The sequence below is a fragment of the Anabrus simplex genome, chromosome 4, assembly GCF_040414725.1.
Source record: "Anabrus simplex isolate iqAnaSimp1 chromosome 4, ASM4041472v1, whole genome shotgun sequence".
NCBI classification, from domain to species: domain Eukaryota; kingdom Metazoa; phylum Arthropoda; class Insecta; order Orthoptera; family Tettigoniidae; genus Anabrus; species Anabrus simplex.
In genome coordinates, this window is record NC_090268.1 from 122,559,796 (window position 1) to 122,585,709 (window position 25,914).

The window sequence follows — 25,914 nt, forward strand, 5'->3', positions numbered from 1 at the left end:
GAAAGAAAGGAAAGTGTGAAGTGACTGAAAACATTTCTGAAAAACTGCAAAGAGTGCTGTTCTCAAATGAAGTTTATTCTAAGCTTTGTAAGGTAATTGACATTCTTGGTGGACACCATACAATATTTGGGGATTTTCAGCAGCATTTTTCTCTGGAGGACATAACCTTGTTCAAATTTGCCCCCATAACATCGTAGGATGTCAAGCGGACTTTCTCCAGATACAGAAACATTCTGACTACCGAAGAGGGTTCGAGTTCGACAATTTGAAAATGCACGTGATCATCCAGACCAGTTTCACTGCCGGAAAGGAATACCGTACTAAGACCAGATATGGATATTTTCATGGTCATCCGTTGCTAATTATTTCTTGATTTTTCAGGATACGTGTGCTGCCATATCTGAAGATTAAAAAAAAGAACTTTGTGATTAACAGAAATTGAATGTAACAAACAAAACAGGCAGCGGACTGAGTGTGACTGAACATGGCAGAATGGGGGTTAAGTCTCAGCGACAGAGTATGTACAACTATTATTCTGTCGTCCCATTTCACACTTCAATTTACACCACACTCGAATCGCTGCTTTGGGAGACTGTGTGCCGCTACTTGTTTCCTTTTTTCTGTTCCTGCCTGGAGGAAGGCAGGCATAGCATGTAATCAAAAGGGATGGTGAAAAACCTTGGACTTCCCAAACACAACAGTATTTATAAGATTCTTGGATTGTCCAGTTTCTTAATGCAAGAAATGAGGAAAGAGATGTTTTTTAAATATCCTAAAAAAATTTGGAGGGGAAATTATGCAAGTAAATAAATATAGTCATTTGCCAGTGATAGAATGGTGATAGTTGACAGTTTAATGACAATTATTTGTAAAATATACAGTTTTCATTCTTGTAAAAATTATAAAATCCTCCTCCTCACTAATAAGTATTTATATACACACTCAAACAGTGATCAAATTATTTATTAAGATGTGAATACAAATTATATAATCTCTACTTGCAATTAGTTAAGTAGAAAAGATAATGCATTTTGCATTCAAATCCTGGCTATATTAACTTTACAATATTTTGAATTTCATACATTTATTGATTAATTTGTATAGCAAGAAACGTTTGAGATCAATCAGATTCATATTTCAACATTTGCTTCAATGGTACTTTGGCTCCAACTTCATTTTAAACTGGCAATATTGAAATATTTATTTTGATTTGGCGACTCTCCTTTTCTGGCTTCTGATATAAATGGCATCTTCTAGTTATAGTTTGGAGATGAATATGCTGGTGGTAGCTCTGTTAAAAAAGAAGGAAGGTATTAGTCAAAATTAGAAAGATTGAAAATAATCAATGTATTCATTCAGCAAAGTGACTATAGTTATAGATTTATTTTTTTACCATGAAATCCTTTGGGTCTTAAATTTGTAATGTTCACATCATACAAACACATTTGTTTCATCTTGAGATTACATTAATCTTGGAAATACCTATAATATTAAGAATAGTAATAGTGCATTAACGAAATCTTCAGAAAATCATTTTATGAATTGAGCTTGTATAAGAAAGGTCTTCAGAAAGAATTCATTTCATGAAGAACAACCAAGTAAAATTAGCATTTAAAAAAAAAATTGTCACTAATTCAATTTGCTACATTTATAACAGCCCACTTCTGGTGTTCAAAATTGGGTATTGAAGTTAAGCTACAAATAAATAATCTTCATCATCATCATCATCATCATCGTCTGTTTACCCTCCAGGTTCGGCTTTTCCCTCGGACTCAGCGAGGGATCCCACCTCTACCGCCTCAAGGGCAGTGTCCTGGAGCTTCAGACTCTTGGTCGGGGGATACAACTGGGGAGTATGACCAGTACCTCGCCCAGGCGGCCTCACCTGCTATGGTGAACAGGGGCCTTGTAGGGGGATGGGAAGATTGGAAGGGATAGGCAAGGATGAGGGAAGGAAGCGGCCGTGGCCTTAAGTTATGTACCATCCCGACATTCGCCTGGAGGTGAAGTGGGAAACCATGGAAAACCACTTCGAGGATGGCTGAGGTGGGAATCGAACCCACCTCTACTCAGTTGACCTCCCGAGGCTGAGTGGACCCCGTTCCAGCCCTCATACCACTTTTCAAATTTCGTGGCAGAGCCGGGAATCGAACCCGGACCTCCGGGGGTGGCAGCTAATCACGCTAACCACTACACCACAGAGGCAGCCTATAAATAATCTTTCTGAAGAATACATCATTATTTTTGATGCTCAATTCCCCGCATTGAACATGAACTTGTTTGGTTGTAACAATTAGAGCTTACTTCAGATCTGCATCACATAACAAAATTCTTAATACTCATCCTACAGTAAGTTGTATTACTGTATTAGAAAAAAATTCTGTAGAAATAGTTGATAGAATTTCTTTTAAGAAATCTGATATACTCAAAAAAGATATTTGGTCATGTCTTCAGATGTTCCTAACTACACTGTACAAATGCATACATGGAGGGATAGGGATTGGACTGTTATGGCAATAAGGTCCTGTTTACAAAACAGAGGACTCCACTGTCATCCAGATGTTTGGGATGTGTCAGTTGAAAGGTATGAGTATCTCTATTCAAAGTGTGTGTGTGCAGGGGTTTATGTGGAGTATAGTGTTGACGAGTCATGGCTGATCATGCAGACTAAGGTAGGCAGTTGGTTGCTCTTTCATCATTGATGATATGAGTATGAAGATCTTGCTTGCTAGTGTATGCAGTGTGTATACTGCAGAGCTTTACGCCATCTTAGAAGCTCTGCAGTTTGCACTGGGTGATGAAAGAAGCCACTTTCTTATATGTACCGATTCGTTAAACTCTCTGCAGTCTATTGAAACCTATTTCTCACCACACCAACTGGTGCAGCAGATTCGTGACATTCTAGCCAGGTTAAATGATAATAATAATAATAATTTCGTGTGGCTATTTCTAAACGAGTGCAGCCCTTGTAAGGCAAACCCTCTGATGAGGGTGGGCAGCATCTGCCATGTGTAGGTAACTGCGTGTTATTGTGGTGGAAGATAGTGTTATGTGTGGTGTGTGAGTTGCAGAGATGTTGGGGACAGCACAAAAACCCAGCCCCCAGGCCATTGGAATTAACCAATGAAGGTTAAAATCCCCGACCCGGCCGGGAATCAAACCCGGGACCCTCTGAACCGAAGGCCAGTACGCTGACCATTCAGCCAACGAGTCAGACAGGTTAAGTGATGCTGGCACCAGACTCACTTTCACGTGGCTTCCAAGCCATGTTGGGATTGTGGGAAACGAACTTGCGGATGAAGCTACAAGGGAAGCAGTACTTTTACCTTCAAGACCTGTCAATGTACCTGCTAAGGATATTTGTTCTCAGCTACGTCGAACCATCTTGGTGTCCTGGGAATTGGAGTGACTGGCTATCCGAACTCCCAACAAGCTGAGATCAATTAAGAAGGCAACTACCGTGTGGCGGTCCTCTTTCCGACCTTCACGGAGAGAGGCCATAGTTTTGTGTAGGCTGAGGATATGTCATTTACGATCTATGCACTCTTATCTCCTGAAGGGGGAAGACCCCCCCAGTGTGTTCTTGTGGTGCTAACTTCACCGTGGCCCACATCCACACAGAGTGCACCAATTTCTCTGGCCTAAGACGGAGCCTCAGCCTGCAGGAAACACTCAAGCGCACACTAGCCGATGATGCGACTACTGGTGATCTCGTCATCCGCTTTATGTGCGACAGTGCATTAATCAAGGGTATATAAATTACAAGTGTACTGTTACTTAGGGAACACAGATTCCCTTTTGATTTGTTAGTAATTTTTCGGCCTAATTCAATAATTTTTTGTTTTATTTTGTAGTGCATTTCCAAATTCCTTTGTTGAATAAATAATTTTGTTTTTTATTTAAAATTTCTTTTCCACTAATTTGTTCAAGTTTAAAAACTTCATTATATATCCGTATTGAACTGAGAATAAAATAGGAACAAAATAAAGGGTGCACCTATTGACTACAAAACAATGCTATAATATTAATTACAACATTTAATTATTAAATGGAACTGGTTTCAATGTTTATTATGTGTCATCTTTAGCCAAAAAACCTTGAAAACAGACATTGACATATTTAAAATAAACATACAAAACAATGCACAGTACACATGAATACCGGTATATAATAACCTTGTGAATGATTGGACGGGTTGAGATTGAAATGATTAAGCATGATGTGAGATCACTTCTTACAACACTAGTTTAAAATTAATAAAAGTATAACACCATTCCTTAAATCATTTAAAACACAAGACCAAAATGGCCATACTGAGTTGTTCAACGGCTTGAGTTTTAAAATAAGTATGGCCTAATATAATACTGAGTGAAAATAATCTTAAGGAAATTTCACTAAGTAAGAGTTAGGCTCAAAGGACACATGAATCCAGAATTCTTACAAGTTACAGTAAAATTAAAATTCATAGAAGAAAGCCAAATTCATCCAAAGTTTCGTCAATGTGAGTTTTCAATTAGAGAAGACATTTTTCTTACCTTTGAAAATTGACATGTCATCATCTCACACTTTAAAATTGTTAACGCAAAGCAGAACTTGGAATCTCTAAGTTCCTTTTAGGCTTAAAAGTGTTACGTCATGTTTTAAGAAGGAACATAATATATATTTTTAAACTGGTACATGCTCGGTATTTTGAAAGTGAATTTTGAATTTGGACTTAAGTTCCTTACAGTTTTAAAACTTTTACTCGGCTATTCAAGACTTGGTGAAATTTCCTTAAGATTATTTTCATTCAGTATTATATTAGGCCATACTTATTTTAAATCTCAAGCCATCTAACCACTAATGATGATGATGATGATGATGCTTGTTGTTTAAAGGGGCCTAACATCTAGGTCATCAGCCCCTCTAACTACTCAATACGGCCATTTTGGTCTTGTGTTTTGTTTTCATATGTCTCGTCCATAGAAGACGTTTACATGTTCTTTGAACATTAACACAAACTCTTTTTGTACATTGAACTTTGGTGACGCAAATTTGAACCCAGAACATGAAGTGACTCTCAAAATTAAGCAGTGATTTAAGGAATGGTGTTATACTTTTATTAATTTTAAACTAGTGTTGTAAGAAGTGATCTCCCATCACGCTTAATCATTTCAATTTCAACCCATTCAATCATTTACAAGGTTATTATATATTCATGTGTACTGTGCACTGTTTTGTACATTTATTTTAAGTATGTCAATGTCCATTTTCAAAGTTTTTTGGCTGAAGATGACGCGGAATAAGCGTTGAAACCAGTTCCATTTAATAATTAAATGTTGTAATTAATATTATAGCATTGTTTTGTATTGAATAGGTGCACCCATTATTTTATTCCTATTTTACTAATTTGTTCAGAAAATCACCACCACCACTATCAGACTACAAAAGGGCTGGCAGGATCAAATTTTCAGTATGCACCAGGTAACTGAAAAATGCTATGAGAGGAGTAGACAGTTATATTCATGTTTCGTAGATCTAGAGAAAATGGAAGACACTTCTAAAAATGAAGATATCGGCCAAAGGAAGGCAAGGGCCATGGAGGGGTGGGGTGTGAAATGAAAGACTCCCGAGGCCTCGCAACCTATTACCGTTTGGGTCGGAAAAGAACAAGAGCTGACCAAGGGATGTCAGATAAGATAGATGAGAGTGAGGAGCTGGCATAAGTAAGACTCTACAAAAGATCTGGAGAAATTGATAAATGGTACAATACAAGATGAAAATGAATAAGTCCAAAACAAAAGTAATGGAGTGCGGTCGAACAAGGTTGGCTGATGCAGGAAATATTAGATTAGGAAATGAAGTCTTTAAAGAAAGTAGATGCATATTGTTAGTAGTAAAATAACTAATGATGGTAGAAGTAAGGAGGACGTAAAATGCAGGCTTGCACAAGGAAAGAAGGCCTTTCTTAAGAAAAGAAATTTGTTCACCTCGAACATTGATATAGGAATTAGATGTTTTTGAAGACTTTCCTCTGGAGCGTGGCATTGTATGGAAGTGAAACATGGACGATAACTAGCTCAGAAAGAAAGAGAATAGAGGCTTTTATGTGTTACAGAAGAATGCTGAAGGTGAGATGGGTAGATAGAATCACGAATGAAGAGATACTGAATCGAATTGGTGTGAGGAGATCGATTTGGCTAAATTTGACCAGAAGAAGAGACAGAATGATAGGGCACATCTTAAGACACCCAGGACTTGTACAGTTGGTTTTTGAGGGGAGTGTAGGTGGTAAGAACGGTAGGGGTAGACCAAGGTATGAATATGACAAGCAGATTAGAGCAGATGTAGGACGTAGTAGTTATGTAGAAATGAAAAGGTTAGCACAGGATAGAAAGGCATGGACGGCTGTATCAAATCAGTCTATGGCCTGATGACTCAAATAACAACAGAGAAGGCATATGACAGAGTACCCAGGCAGATGTTCGCCGTACCGGGGGACTATAGGATTAATGGTAGATTATTAAAATCAAAGGTATTTATGTGGACAATTCAGCTGCAGTGAGAAATGATGGCAGAATGAGTTCTCGGTTCAAGGTTATTATAGGGGTTAGGCAAGGCTGTAATATTTCACCTCTGTTGTTCATAGTTTACATGGATCATCTGCTGAAGGTATTAAGTGGCAGGGAGGAATTCAGTTAGGTGGAAATGTAATAAGCAGTTTGGCCTATGCTGACGACTTGGTCTTAATGGCAGATTGTGCCGAAAGCCTGCAGTCTAATATCATGGAACTTGATAATAGGTGCAATGAGTTTGGTATGAAAATTAGCCTTTCCAAGACTAAATTGATGCCAATAGGTAAGAAATCCAAGAGAATTTAATATCATATTGGTGATACAAAGCTGGAACAGGTAGATAATTTCAAGTATTTAGGATGTGTGTTCTTCCAGGATGGTAGTATAGTAAGTTTGAATCATGGTGCAGTAAAGCTAATTATGTGATCTCGCAATTGCGATCAGCAGTATTCTGTAAGAAGGAAGTCAGCTCCTGGACAAAACTATCCTTACATTGGTCTGTTTTTAGACCAATTTTACTTTTTGGAAGCAGGGTGTACTCAGGATATCTTATTCGTAAGTTAGAAGTAACAGACATGAAAGTTACAGGTTATAAAATTCATTCCATAGTGACAGTTAAACGTTTACAATAATATAAACATTTATTATATCCTCCTATTCAATACATGTTTTTTTTAGTAGGAGGATGTAATAAATGTTTATATTATCATTGTTCCGGGGATTCTGTGGAATGTGGAGGTGAAAGAAGGCGTGGGCATGAGTGGGTGGATATAGAAGAGTCAGAAGATTAATTTAAAACTTTAAAATTTGAGCTATATTTCTTCCTTATATCTTTGTTTTTCTTTTCAAATTTTGAACTTTACACTTTGCCAAGCTTATAGTACATCAGGTACAAAATCTAGCTCATGAGCTAGGGTAACAATCAGAACAGTCAACTAATAACCAGTTAACAACTTTGAGCTTGAAGCTAGCTAATTACAAATTTTTACATGAGTGCTGTGGCTCCTTTCAACCAACAATCAAGGAGACAGATCTCCCAATTTTTTACATCAGTGAAAGAGCTTCTTTGCTCTGCAAATTTACACTTTCCGGGTCTATCAAAGGCCCAACCTACATTTAACAAAATTAGACAGTATTTACTGTCTTAACTGCTCAACAGTCTGATTTGCCTTAAGATGAAATGAATCAGGTTAACTGTATCAGAGGTAACAAGTACCCATTCTACCTGGCCTTATTTAAAAAACAAAAGGTTAAAGTTATTGGCCAAACCTCAAAATGTTAGGAGGCAAACACTTGCAATCCTTGAAATTTACATGAAAAACTTAAAACCCTATTTGGGCTTATGGCCCGACCTTACAGAGGCTAAGCCTGTATACTACAGAGGTGACTAGATGCAGAAAAATATTTAAATTCCAGAATTTACTAGATAGATTTTAAAGGTTACAAAATCATAGTCACCACAATATCAAGTTGAGAGGGAATACAAGAGGGTACCTTACTCTCTATTCCCTGATTTAAGTTCTTTCGACTAGTTTGAAATTTACATTTAAGGATTGAAATGTACTTTTGAGAAAATAAAACTTACATTACTAAAGATTTGAAACCTTCCTCTCTAGCTAGCTTTGAAAGACTATCACATGTTAATCAGAATCTGCCATTACCTTGAGCTGATGGACCTCCCGAAGATGGACGAGGCAGCCTCCATTACGAACACACTCTAGACTGGAGTGAGCATACAGACCACATGACTCACCAACCCTTGGCTTTTATAGCTGAGAGGAAAGTTCCAGAAAACTCTGGGCCAAGGCCCTGACACACTGAATATTGTATTAATTTTCCTTAGACTGCTCCCTTTGTAAATATGTTAATATTAAACTTAGTACAGTAATTATATTTCCTAACATTCCAAATAATGTAATATTTAAAAAAATTTAAATCTGACCACTGCTTCTAAGCACTGTATATGTTCCTTACACAACTAGTAATCAACAGCCATCGGCTGATATTGTTGTTATACACATTAATACCAAATATTGTATACTTTTCCTTAGACTGTTCCTATAGTAAAAATGTTAATATTAGATCTTAGTAATTATACTTTAATTTTAAATGAGGTGCCTGATTTAACCTTGAGAAAGTACAGTGACTGATGATGCCTTCTATAAAAGGCAAAACATGTCTCACATTCATAAAGTAACAATGATCAATTCCTAATTGTATTAAAATATTAATGTATTGAATAGGTGGTAAAATATAAATTAATTAGCATCCTAAAAGTATAGTATCTTCAGTACGGAACTATAATGATATTCATCACTTGCAAGAGACACTTATTCCGAAGATGTTCTGCAGATCCGCACACATACCGGTAACACTTGCGCGGAGGGAAGGTTCGGTGAGATGATGGCCGCGAACTGTTAGATGACAGAGGGGGCTCCCTACCGACTCTTAAGGTGTCAGCGTACATCACTACCTCGGCTGACATGGCCATTGCCTCGAGTTCAGAGAAGGTTTGAGATCGAGAGGCAAAACATAAGTACGACCTATAAGATGGAGAAATTCCTTCAACAATGGTTTGCACAATTTGATCTTCGGGAACATGGAGATCGAATACCCTCGTATAGAACTTTATGTCTTGGATGAAATCGGCCAAATTCTCGTCCAACATCTGGACTCAGAAGTAGTACTTCTGTATTAGAGATGGCATAAGTCTAGCTGGAATGAAGATAGCCAAAAGACGGGCATGGAAGTCTTCTGTAGAAGATCTGTCAGTTATTGCTTTCACAATTTTGTCTGCAAGTACACCTACAGAATAGGGCTAAATTATTTGGAGAATTTGCAAGCAAGAGAGAGCGAACACCAAAGAATGATCTTGAAATTCAACTAGGAATCTTAAAAAAATCACATCATTAATAGAATTTACCGAGTCCGACTCGTTGGCTGAATGGTCAACATACTGACCTTCGGTTCAGAGGGTCCCGGGTTCGATTCCCGGCCGGGTCGGGGATTTTAATCGCTTCAGATTAATTCCTCTGGCTCGGGGACTGGGTGTTTGTGTCCGTCCCAACACTCTCCTCTTCATATTCACACAACACACTACACTACCAACCACCACAGAAACACGCAATAGTGATTGCATCCCTCCATATAGGGTTGGCGTCAGGAAGGGCATCCGGCCGTAAAACAGGGCCAAATCCACATGTGCGACACAGATCGCACCCGCGACCCCACAGGTGTGGGAAAAGCGGTAGGAAAAGAAGAAGAAGATTAATAGAATTTACCGAGAATTTGGATATTCCCACAAGCAACATGGCTAAGCGGTGGGGCAAGCTGCTAAAACATGGCAAAATAATAGGGGATGGCATTGGAGGTTGAGAGGGTTCAAACACTGCATTACTGATAAAGAAGGGTGGAAGTTGTTTTAAATGATCAGACACTTGTTCCGATGGGGCAGATGTTTGTTATGGAACCACCGATTTCCTACTCTCAACAGACCTACTAGAGTCCTCTTCTGTAATCAAGTTTACAGTTGGAACATGGTCACTTCTAGCAGTAAGAACCACGCTCTGCTACCATTTATTGCACCAGCCATACCGTCCCTTGCTGGCACAAGTCAAACAAGGACAAAGGATACCAAATACAAAAAAACAAAATTTTAAATTTAAACAACAAGATACTCACCAATATGTGGAAGAGCTGGACACAGCCCAGAGAAAGTGAAGATCAAGTAAACATGTTTGGTATGGTAAGAAATATTTCAAAATAAAAGACAAGAGATTTTTCCTTTTGGTAAACAAAATAATTATTTAATTAGTGAAAGGAATAAATTACAATGCATAAATGTGAAGAATGTCCTCAAATAAAATGCTAGTCACAACTCAAAATAACCAATTTAATAATTTAAAAACTAAACGAGGACCAAAGTAGTAACTCAAGTGAAAAGGTACTTCAATTAAAATGCAGGAATAAATTAAAATCAGTAAATTAATGAATTAATAAATTAAATTTATTAAGTACAATAAAGGAAAAGACGTCCTCTAATTTAAAAAGCAAGAATGAATTAAAATCAGTAAATTAATGGATTAATAAGTTAAAGAGCCAATGAGAACTGCCTATAAGAATATAAGGTTTAACAGGACCATGGTCTCGATTCATAAAGCTTGCAGTAAATCTTTTTGGTAAAATTAATACATTTATCTCCCAGTTTAATTAATTGCTTTTGACATTACAATTAAATTCAAGAGTTCACCACTTGCTTCTTGTCATTTTGTTCACATCAGAACATAGTAAAGGAGGCCACAGAGATTTTCCCAAGAGATCGGATCTCAAACACACTTTTCAGAAGTGTAAATCACTTGTCACCAAGACAGCAATGGGTCACCAAGATAAGGAAGATTAATTAAACAGGTCACAATAAGGACGAGAATATTCACAAATCTTCACCAGGAAGCAAGAGCAAAAACAGCTCAAAATAATTAGGGGCACGCCCACTCTAATCAAAATCAATAATCATCACCAAGGTTGCAGTTGCCATGGGGATGACAACATGCACATTAAGCCCAGAAATGACCAATCACAAAACAGTGACAACAGTATGATAAACCCAAAGCAGAAACAAAGAATCACAAGAAAAGGAATGCACAAACAGCAATAAAAGAAAAGAAAAGAATAGCACACAATCCGAAACCAAAATAGAGATTCCGATTCCTGGACAAAATCTCACGTGGTCTTTATAACATAAATGAATTACGCCTAAAGTAGCTCAATACCACCAAAGTTTAAATAGATTTCATGAATACAGTTTTTGCAATATCCAAATTTATAAATAATAATAGTAATGACTAAACATTATTACCCAGTAGAATGTAGCAACTTTAACAGGATACGATTTACCATCAATCTTTAGGAGGTTTTAACAGTATAATTCATAATGAAATTATTACATGTTAGTTACAATTTATGTTTTAGATAATTTAATTAGACTGTAGGTCGAATGAAGGTTGCAATCATTTCCTTTAGATCCAAAAGACAAATCATTTCTAAAGAGAAAATAAAATTCAAAAGTCGTTTTTGACCAGCCCCAGGTGGAAGGATAAACTTGGTATTACAATGACTTACATGATGTGCTTAGATAGATACCAACGCCTTGGCGTTTGTAACACAGTTATCACACAGGCCCAGGAAATTCAGGAAGCATAAATAAAGATGAGGATGTCCTCCGCCAAAATAAAAATCGGTAAATATGAGGGTAGAAAACCCTCATGCCAAATGGATTATCCAGGCATGGTAGAGTAGGCCAAAGCCAGACACCTATGCGTCAACAAAACACAACTGACTCGCATGATGGTGAACAATCAACTCTGCTCGGCAGGCTAGCCCACACCAAGCAGGAGCCACTCCAGGCCCAGTCAAGAGATCTGATTGGCTGGAGAGAAAACGAGCCCCCAGTTAGACTCGCTCCAAAGGTGGCCCGACACGGGACTCCAGAATATAACTCATGGCAAGTAGTTAAATACACAAGACATTAAGGATAGAATATAGCTCCTAGGGTGGAGAGGATACAAATGAAACTTAGTGACATAGAGCCGCACAGAAAATAGTAACTTAGCGGAAAAAAAGTTGGAATTAAATTCCAAAAGACGCAAATTTCTACGGCGATATAGCCAGACCAAAATGTAGTGGGAGAGGCCTAACACACGTCACCTAGGTGACAGTAGCCCTGGATAACAATTGACTAACCCAATTAGACATTAGACATGTCAGAAAGATGTTCCAACAAATTACTAGCTTCCTTTGCATGATCATCCTTCAATTTCAGAGACAATAGGTACCTAGCCCTATTGTAAAAATGGACCAGTCTAGCTTGAATGTGCTTAAGTTGATTGGTAGAAGGGTCCCTTACTTCAAAGAAACTAACAACAGACACTAGCCTGGTGGTATTATCCATGATGGTGGACAGAACCTCATCAATATCTTTCTCTCCAAATACCACAATACAGATGGGAAATTCTAAAGATTCTCTAAGTTTGGCAATATCTGCCGCAACTGTGCCACCAGACTGGACTTTCCTAATTAGAAGTTCATAAATTAATTCCTCCTTGTGCAAGAACCCAGGTGCAAGTACTTCACGAGAACCAGACATTTTGAAAATTCCAGAAACTAAATAATTTTTAGAGTTTGGTTTCAAATTCTATGAGGTGCCGTCAAAAGGGGCTTTATCGAGACTTGTTCAACCACACTCTGCTACCACTTTTCCGGAGATTGTGTGGAACATCCTCAATCTGGTATAATCTGGAATAGGATGGAGGACACAAACCCACACCCAAGATAGCGAGAAGTAAAGTCTTGAATCCAGACAAGGATCGTGTTACAAGCCGCCCAATTATAAGGTCAATGGACATCATAACTTCTTAACATGTCCCAACATTGAGATGCAAGGGCATTCTAAGAATCTACCTTTGGCAATATGAAAAGCAAGTTGATCAGCTTTTTCCACAAGCCTTCAAGCACAAATATCAATGGAACTGAAAAAGAAGATTTTAACTATTCGACTGGAAGCTGACATATGTTTTTATTAATATTTTAGCTAAGAATATGTAATTATACTTTAATAACATCTTAAGTCGTTAGTTGGTGAAAAGTTAATCGGTGTTTTTCAAATACGTTTCCAAGAGGAAGCTAAAAAAGACACTTAAATGTTTTATCTTCTTATTGGAAGAAGAGAATTTAACAGTAATTTAGTTAAGGGCAAGTTATTAATCACTTTATAAACATTCTTCTCCACCCCTCCAACCTACCCCATCACCCCCATCCTCCCCCAATTGACAGAATTTGTTAAGTTTCCCGTGAGAAATTATCAAATCTAATATGAGAACATACAGTATATTGTGCATACTTTTACCTTATTTACACTTAAGCTTATGTGAATGTAGCTGATGATGACTGCAAAGCAGTAAAAACATGTACTATTAATGATTTTATAAAATTGCCAAAGGCAAATAAAAGTATCAATTAGGTGGCTAAATATTTCTTTGATTGCTCTAATACTGTCAGGGTCACAAAAGAACAAGTTGACCATGGGAAGTCAGAATGATAGATGAAACTGAGGAGCCTGGTACAATTAAGTGGAAGCAACACCAGGAATCAGCTAAGGGCCCTGTGGTTGCCAACCCACGCTTCAAAGTTCAGAGCCCTTGGATCCCCTTTTAGTCATCTCTTACGACAGGAAGGGGGTACTGTGTGTGTTATTCTACCGCCCCCACACATAGTGGGATGAACTGTTTCTGTTAGTTTTATATAATGTAAAAGTAAGTAGTTGATATGTGTGTACATTGTAAGTGTGTGTGCAAGTGTCTGTGTGAGATAGAAAAGAGGACTGAATTAATGAGTTGATATGCTAATAAGCTGCATATTGTGTGGGTGTGTAACTTAAGCTTAATTAGGGAATAGTATAAGTAGTATAATTAGTAATAGGCAGCCTTAATATTATTTGTTGTATTGTGGTTAAGTGTAACAGAGGGCCATATGCCCTAACTTTGCCACATGAAAGAAGCCATAATAAATAAAATAAATAAATAAATAAACTGCCTAATTAACAATATTTCATGTCGAAGCAATTTGAGTTGATGTTCATAACACAATGATCACAGTCAAAAGAGTGAAAAGAACACCACTATTTCGTGCCGAAACAAATCTAGTTGAAATTCATAAGCAGGTCTAGTACAATCCTGTTATGCTGCATTCACATATGAAGACGTTAATATTGTTAATTTTTTGTCTGTGAACATTGTGTTAGTTGTTTTTGGATCTTTATGTCTTAATTTTTGCGCTGCTTTACTAATTGGCTGATGATGACACTTCAAATGTGTTGAAACCGGTCCCAAATGAACAGGTTGTAACTTCTATTTGGTTCAACTTAACAACGGAGTATGGAAAAGTGGATCCTTCCTACTATATAATATTGTATAATGATTTTCTTCCATAAATGCTCTGGAAAAGTACTGTACTGTACATTGAAATGTTAAGAGGTCAAGGTTAGTTGAACTGTTAAAAAGTAACATACCGTATTTATAATGATAGCAAGTGAATTTAGACCCATGCTTAGTAAAAGATAGAGTACAAAGTAAGAAAATTTTGCTGTTTGTGCGTACTATATCCATATGGGCTTACATGGTAAGTCACGGATATATCTGTTTCCTATGGAAATACATTATTTTTGTATTCCTTAAAAAGTGCCTCAGATATGCCAAGACAACTATATTACTTGGCAACCATGATCAGGAATGAAAGCATTATCCCTAGAGGAAAAACAGAGAAAAGAAAAAGAGGACATAGAGAATTATGTACAGTATCCACAAAGATGCACATGAAATGCTCTCAGTTGGTACAGTTATTTATTCACATCTATTGACAAATTAACACACACATAACCTTAATCACAGTATCACAAACAAAACCCTTCACTCCGAGAACATTAACAAGGCCACCATTTTAAACTACTGCCTATTGCTTCAACATGGAGACTGCGACCACTGCATGTCACAAGTATATTCTTGCTACACCATAAGTCAACTAAACAATAACTCGTCGTTATCATCAAGATCACCTCCTTATTTATGTGCCTGGCCAGGCTTCTAGAAAGCTACATTACAAAAACATACCTTCTCAAAAATTCTAGAGTGCCTAATACATAGATTATAATGTACTGAATATTCTACCATCATCTAGTGCCTTTCTGGAAGTTACATTGTGTTTCAAAATACTGTAGTGGATTAAAAATTATATATAGAGGTAGGAATAAATTATATAATATTAATTTACAAGTATTGACATTAACTGAACTCATATAAATATTTATGTACAGGACATGTTTCATGACATAACCTCACACACAATATGAACATTCGACTATATAAATAATAATAATACTAATACTAAACTGATGTACATCACAAGTAGTAATAATAATAATAATAATAATAATAATAATAATAATAATAATAATAATAATAATAATAATAATAATAATAATAATAATAATAATAATAATAGAGGTGTACAAACTCCGCATTTAACTTGCCCATGCTTGCCTAGAGAGCAGGCAGGCAAGCTAGCCGCACGTAAACAACAGTACAGGCAGGCTGCTGCACTCCTGGCCAGGTCAAGCTCAGCCCAACTTGGGCAGGCCACAGTTTAGCTTGCTTGCTTGCTTGCTTGCTTTCTTCTTCCTGCTGCGTTAATCTATGTTTGCTCGTTCATTGTGCTGATGTGAGACTCGCGTGAATGCAGACAGGAAAGGGGTTGTTACATGCCAGAATTTATATAGGATTCGTCAACACAAATATTATTTTATATGGTTATTTAGTATTATATTAATCATTACAAAGTTTATTTCGTAATTCAGACATCTTATGTAACTAATTAACAAATAATATTTATTTCTGTCAAAAATAGTTACTTAATAAAACGTAGGTTCTCTGAACAAAAAAATTGAATATTTAAATAAACACAATGACAGTTGATGGAAATATGACCATAAATATAATGTATTATTTATTAATTCGAGAAAATTAGAAGCAAAGATATGCATAATGCAGGCACAGGTCATACATATCTTTAAAATATTAATTTTATAGATAACGTTTTGAAATACATTTAATAATTTAGAAACCCCTTCCCCACAAAACCAAAAGAAATAATTACAAAACTAATCAGTTTAGAAGTGTAATTTTACCACTTGCTCTCTTAGTTTGTGGTCACCTCATACTGTGCATACTGCATACCACTATTTAATACATGGACACATTATCATTTGTGTGTATTACTATGAGGTCATTAAGTCTTTGCGTATCAAGACGGGAACGTTTTTCGCTGATTAAATTTCCGGAGCAGCTGAAGACCCTCTCGCTGGAGGCACTCGTAGCGGGTATGTTAAGCACTCTTTTCGCTACACAAGCAAGTCGGGGCAGCCTGTGTGAATTACTCTTCCACCACCGCAGTATATTTTCATCACTAATAAACCCTTCTTACAAGTACCTACTGACCTCATCATGTATCATTGGCAAATTTTCTGCCCAATCGTCAAATTTCGATTTCTTACGTTGCACTGAATTTTCTTCATTTGAAGAAGATGGGACTTCTTGTCTATTTTGATTGGGTAGCTGCTCTGAAAATATATATGCCCAAGTTATTGATATTTAATGCTAATGTTAGAATATTAAAAAATATCCAATTTTCATAGGTATAATAATAATAATAATAATAATAATAATAATAATAATAATAATAATAATAATAATAATAATAATAATAATAATAATAATAATAATGATGATGATGATGAAGAAATAACCACAGAATCTTACCTTCAGCACACATTTGTCGAGCTGCCTCAAAAACAGACTGCATTTTGTTTCTTTAATGTGCGATATTTAGGCACCAAAAATGTTGCAATTTTGTGTAACATAGTGACTTCCATTTTCTGCTCCAGGACGACACCACCGGTTTGTTTCAAAAGCTTCAAGTACTGAAAATTCATTTAGTATGAAAACATTTTTACATTGATATATCAGGAGACACGTATTAAAATTTAAAAGAAAGGAAATATTACCTGTTCATCATCATCCTGTGGAGTACAATGGGCTTTTAAGGCATAAAACTACGGGAGGACCAGATGTAAAGTCGGCTCCTCATCACCCTCAAGATCAATTGTGGCTTCCTTAAATGGCTTAAGAAATGTTATAAGCAGGCCAGTAATGTCCTGATGATGATAATAATAATAATGTTATTTGCTTTACGTCCCACTAACTACTTTTACGGTCTTCGGAGACACCGAGGTGCCGGAATTGAGTCCCGCAGGAGTTCTTTTATGTGCCAGTAAATCTACCGACACGGGGCTGTCGTATTTGAGCACCTTCAAATACCACCGGACTGAGCCAGGATCGAACCTGCCAAGTTGGGGTTAGAAAGGCAGCGCCTTAACCGTCTGAGCCACTCAGCCTGGCAATGTCCTGATCATAACCGAGCATTTTATCAGAGGCGCCCTCCTTCTCTAAAACAGTTCTCACAGCATCTATCTGGGAGTGAACTGATTGCAGCATGTCAAAATAACTGTTCCACCGAGTAGATACGTACGGTTTCAACGATGATTGTAACCTCACACAAAGGCCTCTTCTCTTAAAGTACGAAACCAGAGATTTCACTGAATGGATAACAGCTGACACATTAGGAACACTTTCTTTCAAAAAGGGTTCGCTCAGATCATGCTTCAAGACCGTATTAATAATATGAGCCATGCATGGAAGATGTTTGTATATGCTGAGGGCCTTAACAATATTGCTTCCCTGGTCTGTTACAAATGTAAATTTGCAAATATCTTCATGAGAAACGCCATGTCCTTTCAAACGATCTTCCAATTCACTGCGAATATTTTCACCAGTTTTTGGACAGTCAGGGAAGGCTGAACACATTAATACATACTTATTGAGAGACCAATCTGCATTTTTATAGTGCATTGTGACAGACATATAGTGTACACCCTTGTAATTATCTGTCCACAGGTCAGTGGTACTCGCACAGATACCAGATTTAATAGCATGTACTGTCGGGAAGCATTTTACTGCGCACTTTGTCCGCAAAAGTTTGTACCTTCCTAGCAACTGTGACTCGAGAGGGTATAATATTTTTAATATCCACTGAGCCACACTTTTTGCCCATTTCTATCAGCGTTTGCCCTAAATTTAAAAATCCTTCACCCTCAATAGTTGGCGCACATTTCCACGCACTTGTCCTTGTCCTATTTCAAAATATTTTTAGACTATGGAACATTTGGGTCAAATTTGCAGACATGTCGCAACATACTTGAGGTCCCTGAATGGGTGCTGAGTAGCTTTTTGCAAAAATTGCATTGCGAGTAACCTACTGGCTAATTTGATACCTGTTCATAAAATGAAAATTTTTCCCATGCTATACTTGAGCCCTGTTTTGTTGCTAGAATAAATTCACCACTTTTTAATTTTTCTTCGATTTCCTTTACGGTTGACTTGTTCATTTTCCTGCTGGTTGCACCTCGAACTACAACAGAGCTGCACTAAACGGATACATAGCTACACTAACATATAACGGCACATTCACGTCACATCGATAGCAAACTTCACGTTCACTCTTCTCAAGTCCGGCTGTCCAAACGGGTCCCAGGCAACCTGTCAGGCTTAGGGAAACCTAGGTTTTGGTTTGCTATGACTAGCGCGCTCAGTACGCGTGCACTCTTGCTTCGCTGACTCTCAAGCTAAGCTGGTTTCCAGTTGCAGCAGAGCAGCTTGGGGCAGGCAAGCCTGAAGTACAATTTGTACACCTTTAAATAATAATTCAAGCTCGATACTTGTATTATTTACCCATGGATGAGAGAACATTGTTTTCAAGTTATATCTGTTTATCACACTTGCGTCAAGAATTCTATTTCAGGTAAATGTTTTGCATAGTTTAAACATGTACATTCCTTGCATGGGTATTGAAAATGAAAATCCACAGCTGTCACCAGTCATTTGACTGGGTCAGGAATGAAATGAATGAAGTTCCCATCTAGCGATGAGGATAGGAATTGTGCCGGCTGCCGAAGCCTGTCGCAACTTTCGAGGGGAATGATTAATGACTGACAGATGAAATGAAATGATATTGGAGAGTGTTGCTGGAATGAAAGATGACAGGGTAAAATGGAGTACCCAGGAGAAAAAACTGTCCTGCCTCTGCTTTGCCCAGCACAAATCTTACACGGAGTGACCGGGATTTGAACCATCGAACCCAGGGGTGAGAGGTTAGTGAGCTGCCATCTGAGCCACAGAGGCTTTTGCATGGGTATTGAAAACTTTTAATTGTATGAAGAATTTTCTCGAGACTAAGATGTACCGAGCAAGTGCCTGTGCAGTTTGGATCACACAGCTGTCAGCTTGCATTCAGGAGATAGTGGGTTCGAACCCCACTCTCGGCAGCCCTGAAGATAGTTTTCCATGGTTTCCCATTTTCACTCCAGGCAAATGCTAGGGCTTGTACCTTAATTTAGACCATGGTCACTTCCTTCCCACTCCTATCCAATCATCACTGTAAGTCCTATCTGTGTCAGTGCCACATAAAGTAAATTGAAAAAGACTAAGATTGTTAGAAACAAGTTACTGTATTTGTTGAAGTAAGAAAACACTTCTATTTTTAATTGGAATATTGCAAAAAAAAATTGGCATTTGTAATTTTTGTATCTAAATTAGAGGTTACATTTGACATTTTAGAACCATGCTATAAACATGGTTGCAAAATATTGTATTTCTGAGCATCGACAATTTTTTGTAATCTGTGTACTCTGTCCCCTGCAAAAATGCAGATAACCAAGTGTTTGCTGTACCATATTTCAAATATGCACACCTAGCTGAAATCATCATGGTGTTGCTCATGACTCACCTCGTAATTGTTGTGGTGGATATTGGTATCCAGAAGGCATCGTGTATGGCAGATGACCTGGTTGTTGACCTGGTGGGACTGTAAACTGCTGCTGATAGTCTGGATACACAACAGTTTGGTTTACTGTTGCCACGTGCGGTGCAGAAGCTGAAGAGACAAAAATATACCATAGTTTATAGTTCCAAATAGGAGAGAAAAACTCATGAAGAAAATTATAAATGTTTAAGAATTACTTTAGGAAAAGTGTCAAATTACACTGGGAAAGGCAAGTAGAAAGAATCTTTAAGGGATTATATTAACCTAACCTAACCCCATGGCACTACAGCCCTGAAGGGCCTTGGCCTACCAAGTGAGCACTGCTCGGCCCGAAGGCCTGCAGATTACGAGGTGTCATGTGGTCAGCACGAAAAATCCTCTCAGCCGTTAGTCTTGGCTTTCTAGGCTGGGGCCACTATCTCACCGTCAGATAGCTCCTCAATTTTAATCATGCAGGCTGAGTGGACTTTGAACCAGTCCTCAAATCCAGGTAAAAATTCCTGACCTGGCTAGGAATCGAACCCAGGGCCTCTGAGTAAGAGGCAGGCATGCTACTGCTACACCGCGAGGTCAGCTAAGGAATTATGTTACCGGTAGTTGTTGTAAATAATGTGCTGATTTCCCAACAAGAGTACTAGACATAATATAGCAAAAATATAAGAAAACTTTGGCATAGATGAGATATGGGATCCTATTTTAAGATTAGGATTTGATAGAGAATTAATATTTATAAGGTCTACTGAGCTGAGTGGTCACGCATGTTAACCCGCTATCATAGAGCTGAGCTCTGCATTCATGAGACGAGTGGGTTCGAAACCCACTGTCAGATGTCCTGAGAATGGTTGCCTGTAGTTTACCATTTTCACTTCCAGGCAAATGTCGGGACAGTTCCTGTTCATAGACTACAGCTGATTTCTTCCATCTACTAAAAATATTGATATGATGAAGATGAAAATTGGCTGCGGTTTCTTTTCTTGTTGATTTCTCAAGTGGATTTTATATTTTAGCATTGTTTATTATTGGGTAAGGCTGTACTGTCCTTCTTGAATTATTATTCTTGTGCTTTAAGATTGACAAATCTCTTGAAAGTCTCAAAGTTTAGTACTGTTGGTGTGGTCAGAAGTGTGGCTCTATGATTTTGCTAGCAGGTCAGTTGTTTAATTTCCAATCAGTTCCATATGAGAGGGTACCTTCTGGAAGACTTATCACCTCTCTTGCTTCATTTACAGTCTGAGTTATAGGTTGTTAACTTGGTGAAATAGCATGAAATGCAGGTTTGCAATCCTCAAGGAAGACAGCCTTCTTGTAAACCAGTGATCATAAAGAGAAGTTGTTTGAGTGTCATTGCTATAGCTTTGATTTTCCTGTCTTGTATAGGCTGACATGTTACAACTTAGTGTGAATTAACTTTCTACCTTTCAAAAATCTGATTGCCTCAGCTAGGTTTAATCCACGATCTGGGGATCTAGAAGTCAACATGCCACAACTGATCCACAGAGTATTGAGGAACAGGAAAGGCCTAGGAATAGGAAGGAAGCGGCCGTGGCCTTAATTAAGGTACAGCCCCAGCATTTGCCTGGTGTGAAAATGGGAAACCACGAAAACCATCTTCATGGCTGCCGACAGTGGGATTCGAACCCACTATCTCCCGGATGTGAGCTCACAGCTGTGCACCCCTAACCGCAGGCCAACTCATCCGGAAATATTGAGGAACTAAAGTAGGAATAATCTACTTGGAGTTAAGTATCTATATAAATAAAATCGTAACGACCGTGTGTCTGTACATTGATTATTTTGGCGTAATTTCCGTACAGTTATCCGTTTCAGGTGTAATAATGACCATCTGCATCATTTTTAGCTTTGGTGTCTGTTTGTCTGTTTGTTTGTTTGTCTGTTTGTCTGTCCCTCTATAACTTGAAAACTACTGGATATATAACCACCAAACTTCATATTTAGAATCCACCTACCCTTGGGTAGGTTTTAGCGCAAATGTCATTTCTAAATCCCTGAACTGAGTGGGGATTTTTATGAAACCGAAACCATGATTTTGCACTCCCTCAAAGTATACACAACCGAACTTAATGGAAATCTACCTGCCTTAATGAAAATTAATTTCTAAACCTTTTTTTCTCATGTGCATCATTTCGATAACAGGATTTAATAAGGGAGATATCATTAATGGACCATTTTTCGGTACAAATCCCGGCGGACTTGACGCAAAAGCGGGTGCGTGTAAAGCGTATTTCTTACAACTTGAAAACCACTGAAGATATTTGAACCAAACTTTATATATAGCATCCATCTGTCCAAGGGTATGTTTCCTAGTTAGTTAGTTAGTTAGTTAGTTAGTTAGTTAGTTAGTCAGTCAGTCGGTCGGTCGGTCGGTCGGTCGGTCGGTCGGTCGGTCGGTTGGTTGGTTGGTTTTTCTATAACTTGAAAACTACTGGATATATTTCCCCCAAACTTCATATTTAGAATCCACCTGTTCTTGGGTAGGTTTTAGGGCAAATATTGTTTCCAAATCCGTGAACTAATTGGGGGTTGATACGAAACCAAAACCGTGATTTTGCACTCCCTCAAAATATACACAACCAAACTTAATGGTAATCTACCTGCCTTAATGGAAATTAATTTCTAAACTTTTTTTTCTCATGTGCATCATTTCGATACCAGGATTAATAATGGAGATATCATTAACGGACCGTTTTTCGGTACAAGTACCACCGGACTTAACGCAAGAGCGGGTGCGCATAAAGCGTATTTCTTACAACTTGAAAACTACTGAGATATTTGAACCAAACTTTATATTTAGCATCCACCCCTCCAAGGGTAGCTTTTAAGGTTTATACCATTTCAAATTCCTGGAATGGACTGGGGTTTTATAGGGGACTGAAATGGTGATTTTTACTCTCCCACAATATATAAAGTACAAGACCAACCTGACTGGAAATCGATCAAACTGTTTGGAAATCCAATTCTAATTCCTTTTTCTCATGTGCATTTTTCAACGGGAGGATTAATATGGGAGATAACATGAAAGGTCGGTTTTCAGGTTAAGTCTAGCGGACATAGCCCAAAAGGTGTTATACGCGGAGCAGATTCCTTATTTATCTAGATAAATCATCGTAACAACCGTGTGTCTGTGCATTGACTATTTTGGCGAAATTTTCGTACAGCTTTCTGTTTAAGGGGTAATAATGACCACCTGCATATTTTTAGCTATAGTTCCCTGGAAGTCCTAAATTTTACCCCCCCCCCCCCCCCCCACGCCCAAAATCAAGATTGCCTCACAATCTGCCACATGAGCTGAAAAATTGAAATAAAGCAAATTTATACGTTTTAGCCGGTAACCTACGGAAAACTTCCAAGCTCTTTAAATATTTCACTTTTTATGCCGAATAATATCGAAATATAGGCAATTTAATGACAGTGCAGACCTTCATTTCGAGGTATTTTGCGGCTAAACGGCAAGTCCTATCACAAAACGGATGGCACGATCTGCGTTCAATTTCGAGTGATCTACAACTTTGGTCCTGTGATATTTTGTCGTATCTCTCTCTCTCCCTTATAGGGTAGATTTGGCTGTATTTTTCGATGGTTCATAAATTTTGTGCTTTTTACACGTATATTACTTAGTTGGACACACTTATAGGAAATGTAGAGTCATCGAATTTGGCACGCACATTGACACAACCAATGACTATATGCGAACCCAATTTCATTATTCTAGCTTCCACGTAAGTATGTGAAAAATAATGTAAAATGATGAAAATGTACCCAAATTTCACCCCATTCAAATATCGTAACTCAATCGAACCCATAAATATGTGAGATACGAGAAAATGTTTTAACACCAAACATGTAGAGTGATAAAAGGGATGTCTGAGGGTGCAAACCGTTTGTTGGTATGATGTACCGTTTAGGAGCAGTAAATCTCGAAATGAAGGTTTGCATATTCAAACGTGCCCATGCTTATCTGTCATCTATATAATTATAATCGCAACAACTGTCTGTCTATACATTGGCTATTTTGGCGGAATTTCCGTACAGTTATTCATTTCAGTTGTAATAATGACCATCTGCATATTTCTTAACTTTGGTGTCTGTTTGTCGGTTTGATTGTATGAGTTTTTATAACTTGAAAACTACTGAATATATTTCTACCAAACTTGATATTTAGAATCCACCTGTCCTTGTGTAGGTTTTAGGGCCAATATTATTTCTGAATACCTAAATTTACTGGGGGTTTATCCGAAACCAGAACGATGATTTTGCACTTCCTCAAAATATGCACATCCGAAATTAATCGAAATCTACAATCCTTAATAGAAATCCATTTCTAAAACTTTTGTTCTCATGTGAATTTTTCAACAGGAGGATTAATAAGTGAGATATCATAAACGGTTGGTTTTGCAGGTTAAGTCCAGCGGACGTAGCCAAAATGTGTTGTACGTGGAGCAGATTCCTTATCTATCTATATAAATAAAATCGTAACGACTGTGTGTGCCTGTACATTGACTATTTTGGTGAAATTTTCGTACAGATACCCGTTTGAGGGGTAATAATTATCTTCTGTATATTTTTTGGTTTAATTTCCTGAAAGTCATATTTTTTACCCCCTCACCCAAAATCCAGATTGCAGCATAATCTGCCAGACAAGCAAGAAAATTGAAATTTGGCAAAATTATACATTTCAGCCTGTAACGAACAAAAAACTTCACAGATCTTTAATTTTTTCATTTTTTATCCCCGAAGAATATCGAAATATGGAAGCAATTTTAATGATGGTGCAGACCTTCGTTTTGAGGTATTTCGTGGGATAAACGGGAAGTCCTATCACATAACGGATGGCACAATCTTCGTTGAATTAGGAGTGATCTTCAACCTTGGTCTTATGGCTTTTTGTCATATCTGTATTGCTTATACATTAGATTCATCTCTATTTCTTGATTTTAAGTAAATTTGGACTCTTTACCTATATAATTCATACTTTCAATCACTTACAGGAAAGATAGTATGATCAAACTCTACACGAACATTGGCCCACCCAGTACCCATATGTGAGCCAAATGCTATGTCACATAATTATCCAAAAAGTAATGCAATGTAAGATAATCTTACACAAATTTCGACCTATTCAACGTTTCTGACTCAATCTGACCCATGAATAGATGAGATGTGAGAAAATATCATAGGACCAGCCATTTAGATCGCTAAATACTGCACCTTACAGTACAATCCTTTGTCAACATGACATACCGTTTAGCAGCAGTTAATCTGTAAATGAAGATCTGCAATATTGTAAACATGCATATACTTTCGTATGTCCATCTATATATATTCATTGATGTTGATTTGTAGCGACTAAGAAAGGGTGTGTCTGCTATTGTAATCAGTACTCCCTACACCGACTTTGACTGCTGGCAGTAGGAATGGGGTCCCTCTCCAATTCCTGTGTAACTGGCATTAGTAAGGAGGGCCTACCATTTTAATGAATAATTCACTTCTCGATTTGTCTTGCAGAAGGCAAGGGATCATGCAGTTTTGTTCGAAAGTCCCCTACCTATTGTGTTTAGCTCTAGGTCAGGGTGCCTGCCATTATAAACAAATGTTCCAATCTAGAATTTGACTTGCATTAGGCATAGTGGCCTGCTATTTTCATGGAAACTCACTAATTCTGTGCGACTGGCAGTAAGCTGGCTGGCAGCAGTAAAAAGGGCCTGTCATTATAATGATAACTGTACAACTCAATTTTGACTGGTGGTAGGGAAGTTGCCTGCTATTATAATAAAAACTCCTCAACTGTAATCTGTCTGAAAGTAGGAAATGGGTCTGCCATTGTAACTAAAACTCCCCAAATTGATTGTGACCGCGCAGT

General features: G+C 37.6%; 1 protein-coding gene across 3 annotated transcripts in view; it reads right to left on the minus strand.

Annotated features, from left to right (window-relative positions):
- Nucleotides 1-819: 819 nt before the first annotated feature.
- The window catches only part of LOC136871687 (uncharacterized), a 69,920-nt gene continuing 44,825 nt past the window's right edge, over nucleotides 820-25,914 (minus strand). Inside the window, exons 4-6 of one of the 3 annotated variants that reach the window (XR_011018039.1) lie at nucleotides 20,001-20,147; nucleotides 16,919-17,079; nucleotides 820-1,291 (exon numbers count right to left, since the gene is read on the minus strand). Coding sequence is in view for 1 of the 3 variants with exons in the window: in XM_067145190.2 (XP_067001291.1) it covers nucleotides 1,254-1,291; nucleotides 20,001-20,147 (185 nt within the window). In the remaining 2 variants the exon portion in view is untranslated. Of the gene's footprint in view, nucleotides 1,292-14,710; nucleotides 16,720-16,918; nucleotides 17,080-20,000; nucleotides 20,148-25,914 lie in introns of those variants that run through there. The other 2 variants (XR_010859791.2, XM_067145190.2) reach the window with 2 other exon arrangements.